The sequence below is a fragment of the Phacochoerus africanus genome, chromosome 15 (assembly GCF_016906955.1).
Source record: "Phacochoerus africanus isolate WHEZ1 chromosome 15, ROS_Pafr_v1, whole genome shotgun sequence".
Taxonomy (NCBI): domain Eukaryota; kingdom Metazoa; phylum Chordata; class Mammalia; order Artiodactyla; family Suidae; genus Phacochoerus; species Phacochoerus africanus.
In genome coordinates this window covers 35,659,323-35,680,767 of record NC_062558.1, presented here as the reverse complement: position 1 = coordinate 35,680,767, position 21,445 = coordinate 35,659,323, and the positions used below count along the sequence as shown (strand labels likewise).

Below are 21,445 nucleotides of genomic sequence, written 5' to 3'. Positions count from 1 at the left end.
CTCCTTTTAAGCCTCATCTTCTCTTGTGAAGCTTTTAGTAATAGTGCTTAAAACCATGGTAAGTTAGGGACACCTAAATGATCTTCTTGGTATATGGTAAAATTAGTGAAAGAAATGATTCATCCTTGGGTAGAAATTCAGATGCAGTGGGCACTTGGTCTTTTTAATTTTTATTTTTTTAAACTTTTTTTTCCCTTTCTCAGTAAACTCAGGCTTCTCCAAGGTAGTAGAGTCACATGAGTATAATTGCAAGTACACTGTTGCTTTCTTCACTGGGGTGGTTGTGAAATCTAGTTGCTTGGTCTCATTTCTATTTAGGTAATGCATCAGGACTTGGGCTACAAACAGTCAGCACCTAGCTCATACTGGTTTAAAAACCCAAGCTGGAATCTGTTGATTCACATAACTCAAAATTCCAGGTGGTGGTCCACGTTCTGGGTGCTTTTATAATGTAACTAAGAATCTCTCCATCTTTTTTTCTTCTTACCCCACCCCAGTTTTACTGAGAAATAATTGGTGTAGAACAGTGTATAAATTTAAGGGGTACAGTGTGAGAACTTGATTTGCAAAATGATTAGCAGTTTAGTTAGCATCCATTACCTCGTATAGTTAGGGTTTTTTTTGTTTTTTTTTTTTTTCTTGTAGAAATCTCTCTATCTCTTGGTCTTGCTTTCCTTTTGTTGGCTTTATTCATAGACAAGCTCTCCCCACTTTGGGATGAAATGGCTACTAACAGCTCCAGTCTTGTATTCTATAAGCTTAGCAACCCAGAGGAAAAAGAGCATTTGTTTTATGCAGCAAAAGACATGAATTTAAATTTCCATTGGTCCAGACTGGGTTATGTGTCTGTCCTCCAACCAGTTACTGATGCAAATTGTCCAGACTTGTATTCACTATCCGTGCCTAAAAATGAGTGGGGTCAGCCCCACCTAGCCCATGTTGACTAAGAGTGGGGTGGTTTCATGAAAGAAAAGTGGGAAAGAGGAAACAGATGCTGGATAGGAACAAAAGATGACCACTTGTAACAGGTGTTTGAAGCAGCACTTACAGTAGGAATGTAGGTGTATTCTGTTCATCCAACATATATTTATCGATCAGCTGGGTCCCGGGGAATCAGCCATAAACAGAATGGACATAGTCCCTGACCACAGAAGCCTACAGTTTTGCTTCTTTCAACTAAAAGAGTGACATTAATGGAAGAGGGTGGCCTTGATTACAAGTCCAGGCTCTGGAATCAGGCAGACCAGAGTTCAAATTCCATCTCTGCTGCTGATTAGCTAATTGACCTCAGGCAGGTTAATTTAATTGCCTTACTTATCAAATGAACTTGATGCTAGTATTATCCTGTGTGGAGGCAATGAAAGAAGGCATGGAACATTCTTGGCACCAAGCCCAACTTAGAATAAGTAGCCAGTAAATTAAAGCTGGTGCTACTACTATCATTAGCATTGCAGAAGTATTCATCATACTGTCACTTCCTCTTTGTTAAAACTTACTCCTGATAAGTCCTTGTTCCCCTGCTCTTGAACTGGAATCCTTGGAGGGCAGTGTCTGTTGTCTTCCTCTTGTACCCCCACCTATGATACTCACTGCAGTAGGGGCCCCGTATGCATTTGTGGAGTTGAAATAATGTGGGCCCTGTGTGCATTTGTGGAGTTGAAATGCTGCTTCCAACAGCAACCTGATAAGGAGGCTCCATGGTGGTTAGAACTTGTGTGAACTTTCAAAGCATTATGATTTGGGTTTTCAGTCCTGATAAAAGTTTTAATACTGCTGGGCAAGAATTATTGCTCACTTTGTTTTTTTTTTTTTAATGTCTTTTTAGGGCCACACCCATGGCATATGGAGGATCCCAGGGTAGGGGTCTAATTGGAGCTGCAGCTGCCAGCCTTCGCCAGAGCCACAGCAATACCAGATCTGAGCTGTGTCTGCGACCTACACCACAGCTCACGGCAACACTGGATCCTTAACCCACTGAGTGAGGCCAGGGATCGAACCCACAACCTCATGGTTTCTAGTGGATTCGTTTCCACTGCACCACGATGGGAACTCCAGGTTTTTTTTTTACGTTTTTAAATAATAGTTGATTTACAATATTGCACCAAATTCTACTGTACAGCAGAGTGACCCAGTCATACATATAGATACATTCATTTTCTTATATTCCATCCGCTTTGTTAATATTTAATTTGTCAGAGCCTACATCTATGTTATCAACAAGACCAATTTGGTGACTTAACTTTCCTCTTTTTTTTTTTTTTAATTAGAAACAATGAAACTCATTAATAAAAAGTGAGAAGCCAATTGAATCAAATGTAAACTCATGTTGGCTTACCTGGATTTACTTCTTATCCTCTTGCTGTTCTTTGTCTTCCTTTTAAGGCTTAACTTGATTCTTGTTCCTTTATTAACTCTCCCCTGGTCCTTCCAGCCCAAGGTTCTCTTCCTTCTCTCTTCTCCCAACTAAAACATCCTCTTGTCAATGCCATTCATTTTTTCCTGTTAAGAATGAGCAGGTGTCTACCTGGGCATGTTTTTAAATGGTCTCTGTATACATGAGAACAACTTGTAACTTAGGTCATCTGTCCGTTGAAGCGGCCTGGGCTTCAAATTCACTCCTCAAGTACTCTTTTAAATAGCTTCATGGTACCAGGCACGCTTCTAGACATTGAGTCTACAGCAATGAATAAGGCAGAGACAAATCCATGCTCCTATCAAGCTTCCACTCTAGGCAAGAAGGAGATGGACAATGAACAAATAATTATCAATTAATAGATGCTCTGGAGGAAAAGCAGGTGGAAGGGATAGAGTTTGGGGAGGGGCTGTAATTGTTTCTAGTGCTGTTCAAGAAGGCTTTCCTGGGAAGTTCACACTTAAGGAAGAAGGTGAGGGAGCAAGCATGCAGAGATTTGGGGAAGGGATTCTAGGCAGAGAATGGCAAGTGCAAAGTTCTGTGTGACCAGGGCCAGGTGGACTTATGGGCCTGTGTGACCTACATCATCACAAGGGGCCCCAGGCTGAGAAGCGCCTTGTGCTTAGTTTAATGCTCTGTTGTTGCCATCTTGAAATTCTTCATATTAAACAAGAGGCCCCATATTTTTTTATGCCGGGATCCACAAATTATAAAGGCAGTCCTATATAATGATATGAGTATGCCTGGAGTGTTTGGGATCCTCTACGTGAAACACTCACTACAACAACCCATAACCCACATAGGCCCCTCTGGGACCTGAAGCTTTTGACAGGGTAGCTCCTCCTCCTTCTCCTGACTTCTTTCTGGAGAGAAAAGTTATCTATCTCAGTATAGACTAACAGGGGGCTTGAAAGCAAAGGTTCAGCCTCTTCTGCTCACTAGCTTTCTCCATTTGCCCAGCCTTCTGGGATCACCTCCTCTTGTGCCTGCCCGAATATTTTATTTATTTTTCCTTCCTTTCCACCTGTGGCATATGGAAGTTTCCTGAGTTAGGGGTGGAATCAGTCTAGCTGCTGGCCTAGGCTACAGCAGTGCTGGGCCCTAGCCATGTTTGCAACCTACACCATAGCTCATGGCAACACCTGATCCTTAGCTCACTGAGCGAGGCCAGGGATTGAACCTGCATCCTCATGGATACTAGTTGGGTCCTTAGCCTGCTGAGCCACAACAGTAACTCCAGCCTCAATCCTTTAGATTGCTATTTTGTGTCCATCCCTTGTCAGAGTGCCCAGGGGAATTGTACCTGTTGGTTGTGAATGAGAATGATTCTTGAAGTTGGGAAGCCCATTTAAAAACAAGTTCTGGAGTTCCTGTTGTGGCTCAGCTGTAACAAACCCAACTAGTATCCATTAGTACTTGGGTTTGATACCTGGCCCTGCTCAGTGGGTTAAGGATCCGGCATTGCCATGAGCTGCACTGTAGTTCGCAGACTTGGCTTGATCTGGCATTGCTGTGGTGTAGGCTGGCAGCAGCTGTAGTTGCAGCTCCAATTTGACCCCTAGCCTGGGAACTTCCATATGCCATGGGTGTGGCCCTGAAAAGACAAAAAAAAAAACCTAACAACAACAAAAAACCAAAAACAAAACAAAGTCCCATAACATTTAATGTGCATCGACTGTATGCAATGATGGAATGCAATGTGTTTGTTAGATATTGTGGTGTTATAGTTCAGTTTTATCATCCACATATGCAATTCACAAAAATTTGTTGAATACCTTTTGCTCTTATAGTGAGGCAGGGGGATTAGGTTAAAAGATAAACTGGCTTTTTGTGGGTTGCTTGGGAACTTAACCACTCTTTATAGCATTGTTGCTTTGGAGAAATGAGTTCCAAGTTCTAAATAGTTGGCTTACTAATGAACTTGGGAATACGTTGGGGGACTATCTCTATTGCCTTTCGTAGACTCAAGTTTTTATTCTCTTTTACATGGCGATGATTTATCTCTCTAAAAGATTTTAGCTCTTTGAGTGTTGACATCATTTCTTATACATTTGCTGACAGCACCACCCCTCCTCCCAGCACCTGTCATGCCCTGAATTCCGATAGTGTTTTGAATATAAAACACCTTATTTTAGAAATGCATTGCTTTTCATTGTGGAAGTATCACATGGTCATTGTAAAAATATTGAGGGAAATCAAAGAATAGATGAAAACAAAAATCTCTTGTAATGTCATTGCTCAGGGACTACAGCTGATAACATTTTGGTGGACTTCTGTCATTTTTTTTTTCCTTTGTATAAATAAGAACATGTGTTTTGAGACACATTTGGGAATGTAAATGAATGCCTGTTTATCTTGAAAAAGTGTTTTGGAGCCCCCCCCCCCCAATCAACCAATTTTATTTTAAAGAAAATGCAGGTGAAACTGGAACTCATCCATTCCTTCTGGTTGAGATTGTGTGGGTCTGCTCTCCTCTTTAGCTGTATGTGGAAAGTTGAGATAAATTCCTTTAGAAAACAGTCTTCTTTCAGTGGCAGATTTAGCAGAAATGTTATGTATCTATTGTTTGAACTCGCGGTGCTTTTCTCAGTTTCTTAAAACACCATCTAGAGAGATCTTTCGTGTTCTGTTTGCCCTGGAAATGTACATTGGGAACAGATCTTAAGTCAGTTTCTTCACTTTTTACTGATTTGGCTCTTAGTAATTATCCCTTCTTCTACTAAACAAGAGAAGACAGATTAAATTTCTAACAGTACGGCACAAAACCAATCCATTTACAGAATTAGTCTTACATTAGCACATAAGAGTACAAATCAACCTCCCTGGGGATGGATCTATTTGCAATTTCTTTTAGCATTTTTGGAGTAAGTCCAGTAGACTTTGGGAAAATCTAGTATTCACTGACTTTGAATTAACAAAGTAACATGACCCTTTTGTGGTTTTTTTTTTTTTTTTTGGCTCAATTGGGAAAGGGTTGATTTTTATATCTGTCCATAAGTTAGGGTTGTGGTTCTCAACTTTTGGTTTGCATGAGGATTCCTGAGGAACAGATGCTTGAGCCCTGCCCCTGAGAATTTGGGGCAACAGGTCTGAGTGAGACCCTGGGCCTTTGGTTTGAAACACACACACACCCCTCCAAGATGTTTTGATGTATAATACAGAACAGAAGTGGCTTTTGGTTTGAAACACACATACACACTCTCCAAAATATTTTGATGTATATACAGGACAGAAGTCACTAATAGTGGGTAGAAAATCAATATTTGAACCATTACAAAAAGATTAAAAGCCAGGATGTATGTTGTCAAAAGGATATTTTTCTTTAAATCTGAAAGAATGTTAATACTTTTAAATTTACTGGTCTTCTGTAGCATAAATTTGGCCATTCTACCATACTACCCAAAGCAATCTACAGATTCAATGCAATCCCTATCAAATTACCCATGACATTTTTCATAGAACTAGAACAAACAATCCAAAAATTTATATGGAACAACAAAAGACCCAGAATTGCCAAAGCAATCCTGAGAAACAAAAACTAAGCAGGGGGCATAATTTTCCCAGACTTCAAGAAATGTTACAAAGCCAGTCATCAAAACAGTATGGTACTGGTATCAAAACAGACAGACCAATGGAACAGAATAGAGAACCCGGAAATAAACCCTGACACCTGTGGTCAATTAATCTTTGACAAAGGAGGCAAGAACATAAAATGGGAAAAAGAAAGTCTATTCAGCAAGCATTGCTGGGAAACCTGGACAGCTGCATGCAAAGCAATGAAATTAGAACACACCCTCATACCATGCACAAAAGTAAACTCCAAATGGCTGAAAGACTTAAATATAAGACAGGACACCATCAATCTCCTAGAAGAGAACATAGGCAAAACACTCTGACATCAACATCATGAACATTTTCTCAGGTCAGTCTCCCAAAGCAATAGAAATAAGAGCAAAAATAAACCCGTGGGACCTCATCAAACTGACAAGCTTTTGCACACTAAAGGAAACCCAAAAGGAAACAAAAAGACAACTTACAGAATGGGAGAAAATAGTGTCAAATGATGCAATGGACAAGGGCTTAATCTCTAGAATATATAAGCAACTTATACAACTCAACAGCAAAAAAGCCAATCAACCAATGGAAAAATGGGCAAAAGACCTGAAGAGACTGTTCTCCAAGGAAGATACACAGATGGCCAGCAAACACATGAAAAAATGCTCAACATTGCTGATTGTAAGGGAAATGCAAATCAAAACTACCATGAGATATCACCTCACACCAGTCAGAATGGCCATCATTAGTAAGTCCACAAATAAAAAGGGGCTATGGAGAAAAGGGAACCCTCCTGCACTGTTGGTGGGAATGTAAACTGGTACAGCCACTATGGAGAACAGTTTGGAGGTACCTTAGAAGCCTATATGACCCCACAATCCCATTCTTGGGCATATATCCAGACAAAACTCTACTTAAAAGAGACACATGCAGCTGCATGTTCATTGCAGCACTATTCACAATAGCCAGGACATGGAAACAACCCAAATGTCCATCAACAGATGATTGGATTCGGAAGAGGGGGTATATATACACAATGGAATACTACTCAGCCATAAAAAAGAATGACGTAATGCCATTTACAGCAACTTGGATGGAACTAGAGAATCTCATACTAAGTGAAATGAGCCAGAAAGACAAAGACAAATACCATATGATATCACTTATAACTGGAATCTAATATCCAGCACAAATGAACATCTCCACAGAAAAGAAAATCATGGACTTGGAAAGCAGACTTGTGGCTGCCTGATGGGAGGGGGAGGGAGTGGGAGGGATCGGGAGCTTGGGCTTATCAGACACAACTTAGAATAGATTTACAAGGAGATCCCGCTGAGTAGCATTGAGAACTATGTCTAGATACTCATATTGCAACAGAACAAAGGGTGGGAAAAAAATGTGTACGTGTAAAGGTAACTTGATTCCCACGCTGTACAGTGGGGAAAAAAGAAATTGGCCATTCTAAATTATTCTCTAAATGTTGTAGTCATAGTGAAATTTTTATAATATCACCAAGTTTCCCTATAATGATATTTTCAGTATCTTTAATCTCTTTTTCTTCTTGGAATAGCTTAGTTTCTGAAATGCTGTCATGTCCATTTCCATGTTGAAGTCACTGTAGATATAATTGGTTAATGTGGCCCATAATTTTTTGGGTAGCTGTAGGCTTCAAAACAGCTTAGGTGGAAGTCTGTTAGCACCCTTTAGATGGCAAGGTATTTCTCCACACACAAACAGCAAATAATATTTTTTTTGTCTTATATTTATGACTTATGGGAAGTGCCAAATGAGAGCACTTAAGATCTTGCTGCTGCTATTAAGGTATATGTGGTTACTGGGCTACAGCCTCTGTCCAGGATGTGGCACTGCATCCTTGTCAAATCATGTGTACCTATAAAAAATTGCATTTCAATCATGGGGTCAAACACGCTCATAACTCTCAATCATTTGTAAAGTGTTTCCCAGGTGATTTTACTAATAATAACAAAGTGAAGTTTATGAGTTATTTACTTAACCTTGAAACTACTCTAGCTTTATTTGTTTTTTTTTTGGTATAATAGACATCACTAAATTTACCTGCATTCCATTGTAGCCTTCTTCTTAGAAAGGGAAGTGGGTTACCTAGATTAATGTCTCTGGAGTTGTATATAAGAACCTTTGGGAATATGTTGAACACAGGACTATTTGGGAATAAAGGTTGGATTTTCTGTGAAACAGACTCTGATATAGAAATCTGCATGGAGGTGGTTTCGTGGTTTGGCCTTTCTGAGAAGTCCCAAATTGAGGTCTTTGTACTTAGTTATTGAGTAGTCATTGGATGGGAGTTCCCATCGTGTGGCTCATCAGGTAACAAACCCAACTAGGATCCATGAGGATGAGGGTTTGATCCCTGGCCTCGCTCAGTGGGTTAAGGATCTCCCATTGCTGTGAGCTGTGGTATAGGTTGCAGACGCAGTTTGGATCTGGTGTTGCTGTGGCTGTGGTGTAGGCCCACAGCTATAGCTCCCATTCAACCCCTAGCCTGCAAACTTCCATATTCTGCAGGTGCAGCCCTAAACAAACAAAAAGACTGGTCATTGGATGCACACTGCCCTTGAGGAAGGAGTGTAACTTTGAATGAAGCAGCTTTTTTGGGAAAGGGCAGTGCCTTGAAAGGTACTAGCTATGAGCCGGTGACAGACAGCAGACAGCATTCTGGGCATCTGGGGGAATAAATGTTGTGGATACAGAGGGGACATCTGAGCACTCTTCACAGCACTCACTACAGGAGCCAATGATGGAATGTCTTGTCAAAAGATTGCAAGTGTGCAACATAAAATTAGAGCATTTGGTCTCCTGATCTTGTGGGTCTACATATCTCTTAAGATATAGAGATATGGACCTTTCTCAGGTTTGTGTTGTTTTCCTGCCATTCCCCAACTAGTGGTAGCAACAGGAAAAGTCATTTACAGGAAAGAGTCCGGGATGTGATCGCTTTGGGATTGACCATCATTTTGGAGTTTAGATGTAATTTTAATTAAAATTAATTGTAATTCAGCTCTTTGAAGCAGTTCTTGCCCTTCAGAACTTACAAATGATAAGAACCGTTGCAACCAGTGTGTTAACAGTGAAAGCAGCATGGCATCTCTGATGGTTTGTTGGTGGGGGGGCCCTAACACCCCTGTCTGGTCATTCACACCCTGTTGGCTGCCTCCTTTTCATCTGCTGTGCACTAGAACAGATCCTTCTGTAGTTGTTACTGCGGTATAACCTTTTTAAAACTGATGATTCTTTTTTAAGAATCCTCTTGGAAAAGACCTTGTTGTGTGGATACTTGATTGTTGAGACTCCTGAATGGTAGCCTCTGCTGTACCATCCCCTTTCTACTATCATCAGCTAACGTCTGTGTATCATATGACAAGGGAAGACAACTTTCTGTATAAACAGCAAGCTGGTGTGGGGGTTACATGAAATGTGGACCTAGTCAACAAATATTTGCTGAAGGACAATAAAGGGACGTGGATTGCCACTCAAGGAAAGAAAATAGTAGTATTAACAATCAATTGTTACATGCTTAGCCTTGGTACTTGCACCAAGCCCTTTCCATGTATATTTCATTTTACTCTTTTAACTGCTCTATGAGTAACTTAATAGGTATGTTCATATCTGTTTTATAGATGAGGAAGCTGAGAGTCAGACACAGTTAACTTGGACTCATGGCTAGTCAGATGGCAGAACCAGTATGATCAGTTTGATTCTGTGCTCTAAACTTCCATGTTGTACTGCATCCCAGAGATCATAGGAGTTGGGATCAAGGAGGATGGTGGCAGAGTTTGAAGTATACTAAGGCAGACGTATTATTTCTAGGATGAGAATAGAGAAGTGGCCAATTCAGTAGGCAGAAGGGAGAAGGCTCCTGACACTGGAAGTGTGACTTTTTGGCCCCAGCAAAACTGAAAGCAGAGATGATTGCTCACGCTTCATTGCAGTAACACCAAGTCCAGACACCACTTTACAGTGAGTCCCAAAGGGACTGATGGAAGAAAGCAATGCCTGGCACATCTCTGGCAGTGGAAAAAAAAAAAAGATAAATATGAGTTCAGATTGCATGAGCGTGGACTTTTCTTTGCCTTTATTCTGCTTGTATGAGGACAAGGAACATATTTCTCGCTTCTTTACCAGGTGGATAAGGTAGACCTCCGCCTTTCCTGGTACTCACGTAATCCAGAAGAGAAAGCAAAAGGAAGTCCAGGGCTGTGAGTGATAGTCTCTTACTGTGTGTGCTTTCCTCGACTCCCTCCACGGTTTTGATAATGAGTCTCAAGTTGGATCTGGGCAGAGAGAAAATGATGCCTCTTTTTCTCGATGAGGATGAGTAAAGACGATTAGCTGTAGGAGCGGGCCTCGCCTGACATGAGACCAATGACTTTTCATTATTTTTTTAGGCCAGGATCCCTTTGTCTTCCAATTATACTTGCAGATTTTTTTTTTCCTGTTGTTTTCTGTACAGCCAACACTTCTGTCCTGATTTAACATTCTGTTCTTTCTTTACCCACAGAGAACTGTCAGCTCTTCTTTTTTCCTCTAGAGATCTTTCTTGGCCTTCATGCTTAGCCTTGAGCTGTTTTTGAATACATTACCTTCTTATGCCCTGGATTATCTTTTAGTCCCGAGACTCTTATATGAATGGAAACATGATTCCAGAAAAATCTTCACTCTGTTGCTCGGTAGGATTTAAGTCAGTGCTCACACTCCCTTAAAAATGCTGAGACTTTTCACGCAGCTTTGCAGTATACAACTGTTATATTTCAGTGGTGAATTAATAATTTGTTTGCAACCAGAAAGTCACTGATGTCAGCCAAAGCTTATTAAAAATGAATTGTATTAAGTTCTATTGGGACAAAGAGCACTGCTTTCCCTAGCTTTACAGAAGCGCACACCAAAGTGTGCTTTGGCAGGTAGATTCGAGAACAGGCAGAGGGATACGTATGCACACTTGGCCTTTTTTCTGTTTCACACTCATATTTCTTTGTGCTACCAGGATCATCATGACAGCCTTATCTCTCAAATAAAGCCTGTTACCTCATCCCTAATTGCTTATCCAAAGGCAGGCAAGCTCTAATTTCTCTGCATTAATAAATGACACCAAAGAAGTGCTTTGTTTGCACTGGCTCACTCAGGTTAACCAGCTCGAGCTCCTGAGCACGTTAGGCAACCTTGTGCTTCTCCAGTGGCCAAGGGGAGATGGAGCTCACCTTACTCAAGACAGCACTTTGTTTATTTACCTATTGCTCATGTTCACAGCCCTTTCCCCTCTTCTTGATGAAAAACACTTGAGCGACCTAGGTCAGCACTTCTGCACTGTGGGCGCTCACTCCCCTCCAAGCTGGGGGTGGGTAGCTGTTGTCCTGGGAGGACCAGTGGCCTCCCTGATTTCAAGGCTCTTTCTTGGCTGCCTCTCCTCACCTTTCCTTAGAAGCTGAGAGGCTTTCCACAAACTTTGGCGTTGACTCCTGTGGCATACCCCAGGTTGTGAGATGGCACCCTTGCTTCTCTGTCTTGAAGCAGTACGGGAGTTGGTTCTATGGAGTTGATACATGAATGTGAGGAAGGTGGGGCTTGTGGGGGTGGGAGAACTGAGAGCGGCTGTGAAGTTCTGAATGAGTTCAGTGACTGTGCTCCCAGGAATAGTGAGCATGCTTCGCTCCTGGGAATCAGCATCATCTCTTGTCACCACCTCAGACTATTGCCAGTAACTTAAAGGACCTGTAAATATGTGCATTTTCATATCTCAGAATTGTAAGCTTATTTCTTTTCTTTTTTCCTTCTCAGAATGAAATGGATGACGTGCCCTTCTTTGATAGCCAACTGCCTTACGAAGTGGCAATCAATATATTTCAGTATCTGGACAGGAAAGAACTAGGAAGGTGCGCACAGGTAAGCTGTCATTAATGGACCATTCATATTTACCTACATGTGTAATTCAAATATAGGAAGCTCCTCCATAGCAATAATTTTCTTAACAGAATGGCAAACTTTAAAGAATTAATGGATCGGATAGCAGCTTTACTTGAAGGAGAGCAACCTTGAACTTAAATGATTGTATTCCACATCACCATGTGGTATTTATCTTTTTGTGACCATCCACCCCAGAGCTGTGTTCTCCCTGCAGTCTGAGTTATGGCTGACCTGTGGTAGCATGCTTGGGCTGACAACACTGTGCTCAGCCTTTACCGTGATCGTCTGAACTGTTAATCTCCTCACCGTTTCTAATGCAAAATTGAGAGGCCTTGGTCCAGTCAAGCCAGTCATTAGGTTGGAAGCTGAGAGTCAGCCTGGGGACAAAGCAGTGAAGTCATGTTCCACCGTATAGTCCAAATTACCCTTCAAACACCAGAATACTGCTTCATGAGGCGCGAGGCATGTGAGAGCTGATACCCATTGAGGGAATTGGAGATCAGGGTCACCCATCTCATGCCTACTCTGGGGCACATGCCCATGGATGAGAGTGGGAGATACAGTCTAGACTGGAGTTGATCGTATGCGTGAATCACAGAGCATCTTGATAAAATGCAAATTGGGATTCAGGAGGTGCAGGGTGGGGCCCCATAGTCTGCATTTCTACCAGGTGATGTCTGAGTGGCTTTAGCCATGCTTTAAGAGGCAAGTGTTGGATTTCCCACTGTGGCGCAATGGTTAAGAATCCAACTGCAGCAGCTCAAGTTGCTGCTGAGGTTCGGGTTGGATCCCTGGCCTGGGGCACTGGGTTAAAGGAACTGGCGTTGCCGCTGCTGTGGTGTAGGTTGCGGTTGCAGCTTGGATTCATTGCCTGGCCTGGGCACTTCCATATGCTGTGGGTGCAGCTACAAAAATTTAAAGAAATAAATAAGAGACAATGTTTATGCCATTAAAATTAGTCTTGTGTTCTCTTTGTGTCTAATTTCTCATAAGTTAAATGTGTATATGATTATTGATTACTGACCATGTGGCTTTTTTTTTTTTTTGGCTTTTTAGGGCTGCACCCGTGGCATATGGAAGTTCCCAGGCTAGGGGTCAAGTTGGAGCTAAAGCTGCTGGCCTATACCACAGCCTCAGGCATGCAGGATCCTAGCCACACCACAGCTCACAGCAGCGCAGGATTCCCCGACCCACTGAGTGAGGCCAAGGATGGAACCCACATCCTCATGAATACTAGTCGGATGTGTTTCTACTGCGCTGCAATGGGAACTCCTCATGTGGCTTTTCATGGACAACTGTGTTCCCCAGAAGACTCTGGAGTATCCATTGCCCATAACAGCTAAAGAAATAATTTGTTTAGTGGTTACCATTTCCCATCCCTGGATTCTATAATGCATATGATACAAGTTTCTGTACCTTCAGAAGAAAGGGTTTGGTGAAATTGAGTGTTAGGAGAACTACTGGTGCAGAGTCCAAAGCACTACCATGAACATGAAGTTAAAAATATTAAGGCAGTTTTGAGAGTGGAGAAAACTATAGCCACACTTAAACGGTAGAGCTTGCTGACTCTATGGCAATTCAGTGAAATGACATAAAATATAGGACAGTTTAGAAAATTTCTGGTTTTACTCTATTTCCCTATTATGGTTTTGCCATATATCCCTAATACAAAGCATTTTGCTTAATCAAAATTATTTTTCTGCATAAATATAAATGTGAAAAGGTTTTTTATCATTCTTGATGGCTACAGTATCACTTAAGAGGGGGTGTTGACAAAATTTTTTGATGCAGAGTGTGGAATCTTTAGGAAATGATAGAAGAAATTATTCAGAGGCTGAAATTCACAAAAATGTTTGAAGTGTAAACCATGCTCAGAGCCTATTGATTGCATTAACTAAGAGTACCTACAGTGTCTTCTTTCCCATGGAAATTGGATTTGTTATATTCTAACTTTACACATTGGCTCTGCTCCCAAAAGTTGAAAACAAGGGTGTAGCTAAATGAGTCCAGCTCCTGGATTCCAGCCTGATGCAGTTAGCCAAAGTCTTGGAACAGGGACTAATAGCTAGCTTTCCACAAAGACAGCCTTAGATGATAAAATCTTCATTCTTGATAGGGAGCTGCTGTTTAAGGAATCTTTTTTTTTTTTTTTTTTAAACATTGCTTTTTGCTCTCCTGGTTTGTAGAGGGCCATGTGGCTTTCACATCTGCTGCTGGTTTTCTCATCCAAAGAGTTTATCAGTGAAAGATAGGATCTGGTGGAAGAAGAGACCCCCTTTTTGGTACAATGTGGCTGCATTCCAGGGTAGATTGGTTATGCTGGTGAGATTATTCTGCAGGTGTGAACAGTTTAATTTGCAACACAGTAGTCCAATTGTCCACCAGAACTCTTCCCTCTTGGGCCATTTGGATTGGGGCTTTTGTTGTTGTTGTTGAAACTAATTTTTAGAGTACATGTATGAGAATAGAAAATATCCTTAAACAGAACCCCTGAGGTGGCTCTGATCTGCGAAGCCAGGATTTTTTTTCATAGAGCTTTGCATCAAGATGACAGTTAGATGGTCAGTAATTTGTAGACTTGGCTTTGGTTTTTTTTGTTTTTTGTTTTTCTTTTTTCAAGCATTAAAATAAAAGCACAAAGTAATAAAAATAAGTAGCCATTTTCATTTATTTCTCATGGTGTTTTTATTTTTGAAACAGGGGAAAGGGCCTTCTGTTGAATGGAATGTCCTGCTGCTTTATGATTTTATTTTAGAGGTGGCTCATTCTCTGTCTTGCTCTTTCTCTCTGGTTCTCCTTTAATCTAGCTGCCTTGGGATTTCAGTGAAATTGGTTGGGCCAGTTATTTGGAATTGGCACTTGAACTATATGTGTGCCCTTGGAGAAAACTTTCTTGCTTAGATCTTTATGCCAAATTGGTAACTGACTAACAGTAAGGAACCCTGATTGCGGAGGACTTCTGAGATTTCATTATGCCACAGACTGCGCTGGAGAACTGATTTGGCTCTGACTTTGTCTCTGTGCAGCAACCCCCTCTCTTTTCTGCTTTGTGAGGCTTTAGGCTTCAGAGCTAAAGTCCTCCTACTTTGTGATCCTTGTGTTCTCTTGATGCTGACCTCTCTAGCTCCTTGCTCTCCATGGTTGTCCCTGAGGCATTTAGTATCTCCGTGGGACAGGTCCACACTAAAATGTCTCAACTGTTGTGGCTTCTAGTCAGCAGTTATGCTTGGGGCATTTCATTGAGCAGTTTATCATTTTACTATTTATAATTTTATGTTCTTTTTTGTATGTATGCCCACAGGATTTCCAGGCACTTTATAGGGTAGCATTTTAAAATAACAGTTACAAAATTGTCACTTTTTAAAATTATTAAATTGGTTTTTATGAGAAAAGTGTGCTGGTAAATTGCAACATGAGTAATCCTAAGAAGCAAAGGTTTTTAGGTATTTACCAATATTCATTTAAAATACTGGAAAATTCAGGGAGTTCACATTGTGGCTGTGTAGTAAAGAACCAGCTAATATCCTTGAGGTTGTGGCTATGATCTCTGGCCTCTCTCAGTGGGTTAAGGATCCTGCATTGCTGTGAGCTGTGGTGTAGGTTTAGTTGCAGCTCCAATTCCAACCCAGCCAGGGAACTTCCATATGCCACGGGTATGGCCCTAAAAAAAAAGACAAACAAAACCTGGAAAAGTCAAGAGTTCTCTTGTGGCCCAGTGGGTTAAGGATCAAGTGTTGTCGCTGCAGTGGCTTGGGTTGCAGCTGTTGCTTGAGTTTGTTCCCTGGCCCAGGAACTTAGCCCTGACAAGGATATGGCCAAAAACGAAAAAAAAAAAAAAAAACCCAAAAACATGTAAAAGTCATTATAAATCCATGGGAAGTTGCAAAAAATAGTACAGAGAAGTTCTGTGTACCCTTTCCTCAGTTTCTTTCATTGGTAATGTCTTGCAGAACTGTATGTAGGTAGCATAGTATCAAAACCAGGAATCAACACTCAAATTTCACCAGTTTAACAGGAACTTATTTGTGTGTATTTAGTTCTGTGCAGTTTTATTACATTTGTAGATTTGAGTGAGCACACAAGCAAGAAACAGAACTTCAATCACAAGAATCCTGCTACTCTTTTAAAGCCACACCTTCCCTATCCCTAACCCCTGACAACAGCAAATTTGTTCTCTATCTCTATAATTTTATTTTCTTATTTTCACTTTAACGTATATTTTAGTTATGTGTATTTCCAAATGTGTAATTTAATTAATTATTGTCCTTTTAGGGCCCCACTCATGGGATATGGAAGTTCCTAGGCTAGGGGTTGAATCAGAGCTACAACTGCTGGCCTATGCCACAGCCACAACAGCAGCAGATCAGAGCCACATCTGTGACCTATGCCATAGCTCATGGCAACTCGGGATCCTTAACCCATTGAGCGAGGCCAGGGATTGAACCTGAGTCCTCATGGATACTAGTTGGGTTTACTACCATTGAGCCACGACAGGAACGCCTAATGTATAATTTTAGAAATTGGACTGCAAACAAGACCATGCTTTTCAAGTAAAAGGTAGGAAAATGTGCCTAAAGAATGTAATAAAGAAAAAGAGGGAAGGAGAGGTTAAAAACAAGATTTATAATAAAACTGGCAAGGAAGAAGTAGGTGTTACTAAAATAAATAAGTAATTCTGGAACTAAAGCCCAGTATATTAGATTATGATACTTCAAGTTTCAAGGAAAATACAGTCTTATGATCTTCCCAGATGTCTAAATAGGAGAAACTAAAATCTGAGTTTTTTTAGCTGCAGATCTTAATGACATCTTTAAAAGTCAGGAAGTTAGAGCCAAGCATGGCTGGGTTGATTTTCAGTGCAGAAATGATTTTGAGGACCTATAGCTGCTGGCAGGATTCCCTTAGTTCTTAACTTCCACCTTTGCCCCCAGGAATATACGCCAAGAACTCACAGGAATTTTCTTTGAGTTCGCCAGGTTGCAATGAGTGCCTCTTCTAAAAGGAGTTAGGGAAGAGCAAAGCAACTCCAGAAAAAAGATGGGGAGCTAGCTGAAACAAGAATGGCAAAGTACTGATATAATTTCAACAGAGTAATGGGGACTTGGGAGTTTTTTATCCTGTTCAATTTATTTTGTGTGACTGAAATTTCCTGTACTAAAATTTAAAAGAGAAAAATCAGAAAGCAAATCTGTTGTGACTCAGCAGAAACAAATCTCACTAGCATCCTTGAGGATGCAGGTTCGATCCCTGGCCTCCCTCAGTGGGTTAAGGATTGCTGTGGCTGTGGTGTAGGCCGGCAGCTACAGCTCCAATTCAACCCCTTTTTAGGGTTCTGCCCTAAAAAGACAAAAAATAAAAAATAAAAAAAAAATAAAATAAAAAAATAAAAAAATAAAGCAAGAGAGAGTTGAATAAAAAAGTCAGGGCCTCCTGACGCCAGAACCTGTGAGGAGCTGACCTTTGAAAATAAAAACATTCTAGTTTTTTGAAGTGTTGAACTTTAAAAAAGTTGGACTTATTCTTCCCACTGAGTTATTTGCAGAGTTATTTGTACTATGTGCATGTACTATTCTAGACAGTGAATAGAGCAGTGAACAAGACATAAAAAACCTCTGCCTTTTAGAAAGCTTTACATTATATGCAGCAAATACATCATTAAATACAGGCTGTATAAGAGGGTGAGAAATGCCATGGAGAAAAATAAGGCAGCGGAGATGTTGGGGTTGCAGTTTTAAGTGGCCAGGGAAGACTTGATGGAGAAAGTGACCTTTGAGCAGAGACCTGAAGGAGGGAAAGGGCAGCCTGTGCTGATCTCTAGCAAAGATGAGTAGCAAGTACAAAGGCGTAAGGTGAGCACACCTGTTGTGTTTGAGCACTAAAGTCAGAGTGGCTTGTGGTAGCTGGATGACGGCTTCCCAAAGATGTTCATGTCAAACCTCAGACCTGTGAATGTTACCTTTTTATGGTAAATGGACCTTTGCAGGTGTAAATTAAGGATCTTGAGATGGGGTGATTAGCTTGGATTATCCAGGTGGATTCAATGTAATTACAAAGCTCCTTAGAGGGAGGCAAGAGGTCAGGGAGGAGAGGTCCTACCTTGCTGGCTTTGAAAATGGAGGAAGAGGGCATAAGCCAAGGAATGTAGGTGTCCTTTTAAACCTGGAAAAGTTAAGGAAACAGATTGTCCTCTGAAGCCTCCAGAAGGACTGCAACCCAGCTGCTAACACCTTGATTTTAGATTTCTGGCCTCCAGAACTGTAAGAGAATAAATGTGTTATTTTAACTTACAGATTTGTGATAAGTTGTTAGAATATCAATAGGAAACTAATACAGGGATGTAGAGTGCAGATGCTCATGAGAGAAGGAGAGCTAATCCAAATTCAAAAGGTACTTAATCTTTTAACAGAACTTGATCTTTTACTCTGAATGAGATGGGAAGCCATTGAAGTGGGTTTTTTTGTTTTGTTGTTGTTGTGTTTTTTTTTTTTTTGTCTTTTTAGGGCTGCACCAGCAGCGTATGGAAGTTCGGCAATGCCGGATCCTTAACCCACTGAGCAAGGCCAGGGATTGAACCCAAGTCCTCATGGATACTAGTTGGGTTTGTTACCACTGAGCCACGACGAGAACTCCCATTGAAGTGTTTTAAGCAGAGGAGTGACAAAGTCTGACTTAAGGGATCATCTTCGTTGCTATGTGAAGAAAATGCGGGGAGACAAGGCTGGCATCAAGGAGAGCAGTTTGAAGGCTACCAAGATCACGTGGTGGTTTGGACCAGGACTATGCTGGTAGAAGTGGGTGGAATCAGGGTTGCTGATGGAATGGGTGTGGGGAGAGAAAGAAGAGTCAACAGGACTTCAGGGTGTCTAGCTTTAGAAGCTGGATGGATAAGGTTGCTGTTACTGATGAGGGGGAAACAGTGGGTTGAGCAAGTTTGAGGGGGAGATCAGTACTTGGATGTGAGGTTGCAGATGAGTTCTGGGTTGAAGGTGTTAATTTGGAAGCTGAAGATGTAAATTTGGAAGCTGTCAGCACATGATGGTATTTAAAGCCAGGAAACTGACCAGGACCATCAGGGAAGCTAGTGTAGATAGAGGGGGTTGAGCTTGGCACACCAGGGAGATTAGATGCTAAGGAGACCAAGAAGGTGGTACCTGTGAGATGGGAAGAAAACTCAGCATGCATAGTTCCCTGAACTAAGGGGAAAAAGTTTTCTAGGAGGTGAAGGTGATCAAAGATGATAAGCAGTGCTGGTAGTCAAGTGAGAGGAGGACTAAGAAATGACTGTTCGATTTAGCAATTGGATGTTGGTGGTGTGGCAGGGGCAAGAGTGAGTGTGTTCAAGAGTGAATGGGAAGGAGAGAAATTTGATAATGAGTCTGTATACAGCTGTCTGAGTACTGTGTGTTCTTCGTGTATCAGTGTGTAACTGGAACAATGACACCTTCCCCCTGTTGTGGTCCTCACTGGTAACCCTAATCCAGGCAGAGTTAATAAAGTTAGTTTTTGAGCCAAGGGATTTTTTTTTTTAATGCTGCAATTCATAGTGGTGCTATAAAGCACAATGCTGGAGACACTTTTATTAGCAAATTCTTGCAGCTGAGACTCACTCAGTGGGGCTTTTACTAGGCAGGGCCATTCCAATCCTGCTATATTAAAGTTAGGGCTTTGGAAAATTGATGCTTGTAAACTTTCTAGATTTAATGTAATTTAAGAAATCAAAACTACTATATTTCCTTTTGGTGAGACTCTTTCAAATTTACTTGTTTTAAAAAAGTTTAAAGGTTTGACTAGGTCTTTTTCTTGTTGATTTTTTTTTCCCCTTCAGGATTAAATTCTTAAAACCTGTTGTTTTTGTTCTCTTTAAAAAAAGAATAAAAAGGCAGCCCTCCTTTTATAGTTTGCTTAAGAAATCGTTGGCACATTTCTGTGTTTAATACCTAATTGTAGGTACAATCCTGATCCCTTTTTAGAAGTAATTCTCACCTCTAGCTTTTATAAATCCCTTAGGGAGCTTTATTGTTTCTTATCCAAGATTTAAACTTTATCCTGAATATTATTTTCTGCAGAAGAAGCCCTGTGATCTGGGGGTTAGCAGTGGGGGTGATACACGGAAACGTCAACTTCTTGTTGTTAGGTTTTCATCCCATAACCCTGTTGTACAAACTTCAGATTGTGTTATTTAAGATTACTTGGCATTTTCTTTGAAGCTGATAAAAAAAAAATGTTTTCAGCTTCCAAGGTTTTGAAGGTATAACATATTTGAGACCTCTTGAAAGTCTCAGTTTTTCCTTTTTGTCTTTTTAGGGCTGCATCTGCAGCATGTGGAAGTTTCCAGGCTAGGGGTCCAATCAGAGCTGCAACTGCCAGCCACAGCCACAGGAATGAGGGATCCGAGCCTCATCTGTGACCTACACCACAGCTCACAGCAGCACCAGATCCTTAACCCATTGAATGAGGCCAGGGATCAAACCGGCATCCTCATGGATATTAGTCGGGCTTATAACCTGCTGAGCCACAATGGGAACTCCAGTTTCTCTGTTTTAAAGTGGTTGTAATTTATACAGTTTAGTTCTTATGAAAACTTATCCTGATTGTTTAATTTAATTGAGATATTCACTGAGCATTGAATTTGGATTCTGAAATGCTGATGATTCACTAGCTCCATCTAACAAAGGAGCCGCTGCAGCCTCGTAACTGATTTTTGGACTGTCAAAATTTAAAAGATTGCCCCCTATTTGGGGAGTCTTGTGATCTAACCTCACTGTAAAGCCGGAGACCAAAGCTTTTCACCTCTAGCTTCTTCAGTGATACCTAGGAAGGCAGCCTAGACTCTGGGCACATCCATGGTATGTCACCCACCTACAAAAGGTGTCAGTTTGGTAGCTTGAGGTGGAAAGTGGATGAGAATTGCTGGCCTTAGTGCCCAGTATGCAGTTAGTGCCCAACATATAGCTTAAATCTGTAGACCAATAACCCATGTCGCTGTTCTCTAAGATATCTTCTGGAGAGCCCTGGAATTTTGAGGCCCTTCTTGCAAGAAGAGTTCAGGAGCCAGATAAGCTGGAGGAATGCAACTTTCTTATATCTCCTTCTTAGGAGTGTGCAGCACATATCTGTTAAAAGCTCTGAGAAGTTCTGCAGTGAAGAACCCTGCTCAGTTTTGTTCAAACCAGTATTCTCTAAACTCATGTGACCATGGAATCTTTTTTAAAAGTAACTTATTAGGATAAACAGATGGCCAACAAGCACATGAAAAAAATGCTCAACATCACTGATGATTAGAGAAATGCAAATCAAAACTTCTATGAGGTACCACCTCATACCTGTGAGAATAGCCATCATGAGTAAGTCCACAAATAACAAATGCTAGAGAGGGTGTGGAGAAAAGGGAACCCTCCTTCACTGTTGGTGGGAATGTAAATAGGTACAACCACTATGGAAAACAGTATGGAGGTACCTCAGAAAACTAAATATACAACTACCGTATGACCCAGCAATCCCACTCTTGGGCATATATCCAGACAAAACTTTCCTTGAAAA

General features: G+C 41.0%; 1 protein-coding gene across 2 annotated transcripts in view; it reads left to right on the top strand.

The window, feature by feature from the left end:
- The window catches only part of FBXW8 (F-box and WD repeat domain containing 8), a 156,540-nt gene that overhangs the window by 43,243 nt on the left and 91,852 nt on the right, over positions 1-21,445 (top strand). For both annotated transcript variants that reach the window (XM_047762391.1, XM_047762392.1), the window contains exon 2: positions 11,780-11,884. In XM_047762391.1, the coding sequence (XP_047618347.1) occupies positions 11,780-11,884 (105 nt within the window). The remainder of the gene's footprint in view (positions 1-11,779; positions 11,885-21,445) is intronic.